General features: G+C 51.8%; 1 protein-coding gene across 1 annotated transcript in view; it reads left to right on the forward strand.

The window, feature by feature from the left end:
• Positions 1 to 1,051: 1,051 nt before the first annotated feature.
• Positions 1,052 to 3,921, forward strand: part of BCAM (basal cell adhesion molecule (Lutheran blood group)) — a 58,946-nt gene continuing 56,076 nt past the window's right edge. The window contains exon 1 of the mRNA XM_081962552.1: positions 1,052 to 1,174. Coding sequence (XP_081818678.1) covers positions 1,099 to 1,174 — 76 coding nt within the window. The 5' untranslated portion in view covers positions 1,052 to 1,098. The remainder of the gene's footprint in view (positions 1,175 to 3,921) is intronic.

The following is a 3,921-nucleotide window of genomic DNA, read 5'->3' on the forward strand; positions in this document are numbered from 1 at the left end:
TCCCAAGCAAAGAAAGAGAAAGAAACTTTTAAGAGGCAGAAACCGCACCGGGAGCAGCCGATGCGAGAGAGAACGAGCGAGCGGAGGGCGCTCTGCAGTTGCTCAGAAGCCCCCTGGCTTTTTCTTTGCTCAAAACCCAGCCAGGAGCTTCGGCACTGTTGAGCTTAGATGTCCCATCCTTCAAGGGTGAGCAAGGATTGGCTGTCCGTTGCAGTGGTGCTCTTTGCAATGTTTTCGGGGAAGGGTTAGAAAGAAAGAAAGAAATGAGAAAGAAAAAGAAAAAGAAAAAGAAAAGAGAGAAAGAAAAAAGAGATAAGAAAGAAAGAAAGAAAAGGTTAAAAGGAAAGAAAGAGACAGGAGAGAGGGAAGGAAGGAAGGGAGAGAAGAAAGAATGAAGAAAGAAAAAACTGAAAGAAAGAATCAAAATAAATAAAAGAGAGAGAGAAAAAGAAAGAAAAAACAGAAGGAAAGGAAAAAGAAAGAAAGAAGGGAAAGAAAGAAAAAGAAAGAATGAAAAAAGAGAGAAAGAAAGAAAAAGAAAGAAGAGAAAGAAAGAAAGAAAGAAAAAGAAAGAAGTGAGAAAGAAAAAGGAGAGAAAGAAAGACAGAAGAGAAAGAAAGAAGGAAGGAAGAAAAAGAAAAGAGAGAAAGAAAAAAGAGATAAGAAAGAAAGAAAAGGTTAAAAGGAAAGAAAGAGACAGGAGAGAGGGAAGGAAGGAAGAGAGAGAAGAAAGAATGAAGAAAGAAAAAAAACTGAAAGAAAGAAGAAAAAGAAAGAAAAAGAAAGAAAGAAAGAAAGAAAGAAAGAAAGAAAGTGAAAGACAAAGAAAGAAAGAAAGAAAGAAAGAAAGAAAGAAAGAAAGAAAGAGGGTGGGAGGGTCTCTCGCGGGTGCCCCCTGCCCCTCCCTCCTCCCTCCTTGCGCCCCTCCCTCTCCCCCCTTTGCCCGGGGAGAGCTGCTGGGGGCGGGGGTGGGGGGCGGCTGGGGATTGGGCTGAGCCACCGGAGGGCGGGCCGGGGGGCGGGCAGCAGCAGCAGCAGCGGGCAGGAGCGAGCGGCGGCTTCTTCAGTGTCGGCGTCGAGTTGCAACGGGCGCGGATCATGGGCAGCGGCGGTATCTGCAAGGCGCTCCCTCTGGCCGGCCTCCTGGCGGGGCTCTGGCTCCTCGCCTGCCCAGGTAAGACGCGGCGGGACCCCCCCCCCCCCCCAGCCCTCCTCTGGGCCATCCTGGCGGACTCCGCCGAGCGGCCCCGGGTGCAAATCCCGCCCGCTCGGCTGCTGCTGCTGCTGCTCTTGCAAGCGCAGGAGAGGTTGCGATCCACCTGCCGTTCCTCCTGCCCCCATCGCGGCTCCTGGCTTTCTCTTAAGAGGAGACACCCCCCCTCCCCACTTTCCTTCTGAAAAGCCTCCTGGTTTAATTTGGAGAGGGGGAAAAAATCACCTGGACCCGCCTTCCTTTGGGGGGGGGGGGATAAAGCTCTTCGCGCTCGACCAGAGTCTGGATTTCTCCCCCTCCCCTCCCGGGACTTTGCCTTGCTTTTCTCTCTCTCTCTCTTGCTTTGCAACTCGCCTCCTTTGTGGGGTCCCCAAAAGTCCCCAGGCAGGGGTAAGTTTTTTTGCCCCCACTCCCCAGCCCCGAAGGAAGATCTGGATTCGAATCTGGAGGAGGGGGAGGCGAGGGGGTGCAATTGCAGGGGGAAACGATGACAAAAGGGGAGAGAGTCCAGACTTGGAATGGAGGACTTAGAGGAGGACAGGAGAAGCAATTCTATGACATAGGTAGGTCATCCTCGGCTTAACGACCGCCACTGAGCCCCACATTTCTGTGGCTAAATGAGTTTTGCCCCGTTTTACGACTTTTCTTGCCAAGGGCGACTGTTACGTCTGTAACCCGGTTCTTAAGGGAATCCGGCATCCCCCTGGACTTTGCTTGTCAGACAGTCGCAAAAGGGGATCGCGTAACCCCGGGACGGTGCAGACGCCGTAAATAGGAGTCAGTTGTCATGTGTTTGAATTTCGGTCAAGCGTGAGGATGCTGCAGTGGTGCTAAGGGGTGAAAGTCACTTTATTCAGTGCCATTGTTGCTTTGCACAGTCGCTAAGTGAGCTGTCTTAAGTGGAGGACAACCTGGGTATCCCTTCCCTGCCCCTCTGCTCACCTCATTGTCACTTTCCCCCTGGCATTGGCTTCGATGAAACCCATGTAGTTCTCTCTCCCCCAGGCTCCCAGTGAAGGGGTGAAGAGAAGTGGCACATGGGCAGGTGCCTGCCCCCCACCCCTTACCACCCTCCCCACTTCTCTCCTGCCCCTCCCTCATCTCCTTCCCCACTAAGGCTAACCTTCTTTCCAGCACCCTACTGCTAAGCAATGACTGGACCTCTCCTATATGACTCATACCCACGGTGATGCCATCGCTTCATACAGATGAATTTTGGGGGGAAGGGCTGCAGAGGGAGGGGTGAGGGCACAGAAGGGGCAAGGGTTAGAGGCAGAGGTGAGTCCCCCCCCCCAACTTTCCACCCTGACAGCAGACGGAAGTCGTGGGGAGCATCTGAAGAAAGAAATGCCAGCCGCACCTGCTGTGGTGTAGGGCAGGGTGTCTCCGCTTGACAATTTGAAGACTTGTGGATTTCAACTCCCAGAATCCCCCCAGCCGGCTTCATGCCTAAGGCGGGACTAGAACTCACCGTCTCCTGGTGATTGGCCCAAAGACACCCAGCCAGCTTTCATGCCTAAGGCGGGACTAGAACTCACCGTCTCCTGGTGATTGGCCCAAAGACACCCAGCCAGCTTTCATGCCTAAGGCAGGGCTAGAACTCACCGTCTCCTGGTGATTGGCCCAAAGACACCCAGCCAGCTTCATGCCTAAAGCGGGACTAGAACTCACCGTCTCCTGGTGATTGGCCCAAAGACACCCAGCCAGCTTTCATGCCTAAGGCAGGGCTAGAACTCACCGTCTCCTGGTGATTGGCCCAAAGACACCCAGCCAGCTTTCATGCCTAAGGCAGGACTAGAACTCACCGTCTCCTGGTGATTGGCCCAAAGACACCCAGCCAGCTTTCATGCCTAAGGCAGGACTAGAACTCACAGACTCCTGGTAAGTTGGTCCAAAATCACCCAGCCGGCTTTCATGCCTATGAATGCAGGCTGGGGAATTCTGGGAGTTGAAGTCCAGAAGTCTTCAAGTTGCCAAGCTTGGAGACATCTGGTGTAGGGATTTAATGTGTGGTTGACCCGCCCAATGCAAGTACTATTAATTCCTGCCACCCTGCTTGGGCCTGGCATCCAGCAGCCTCTCCATCCTTCAAAGCCTGGCCCGCCCAAGGATTAAATGATAACCTCTGCTGTAGGCAGCAGCTTTAGCTTTTCAAGGCCAGCTTGCAACACTCTGGAGGGGAAAATCTATGATTTTCTCTGCAAATTTTTACTTTTGGAGAAATCCCTTTGGAAAGGAAGAAGGAATGAAGTTTCACTGGGTGACAAAGGAGAAGAGGTGGCCAAAAGACTCAAGTAAAGAATTGAAATAAAGTTTAAAAGTTTGCACCAGGCTAGAATACAGGAGGCTGTGGGTTCGAGTTCCTCCTTAGCCGTGAAGTTGGGTGGGTGACTTTGGGCCAATCCCCAGGTGATGCTGAGTTCTAGCATGCCTTAGGCACGAAAGCCAGGTGGATGACTTTGGGCCAGTCACTTTCTTTGAGCCCTGACTGGACAACGAAGGTGCGTTAGGTATATTCTCTGCCTTGAGTTATTTATGAAAAGACTAAAGGGATGAAAAAGAACGTAAATCAGATCTAAACAGGGGTGTCATTTGAAGGGATAGAAAATGGCTGAGCAGAACCTTTTGTCTTGCTCAGTTACAGGAGAAGAGAATCCACTTTCCTTCTCACTGGGTACCCTCCCCATGCCCCCTTCCCCTTTTCCTCC

Source organism: Natrix helvetica (genome assembly GCF_964273705.1).
Source record: "Natrix helvetica genome assembly, chromosome: 9".
Lineage (NCBI taxonomy): Eukaryota > Metazoa > Chordata > Lepidosauria > Squamata > Natricidae > Natrix > Natrix helvetica.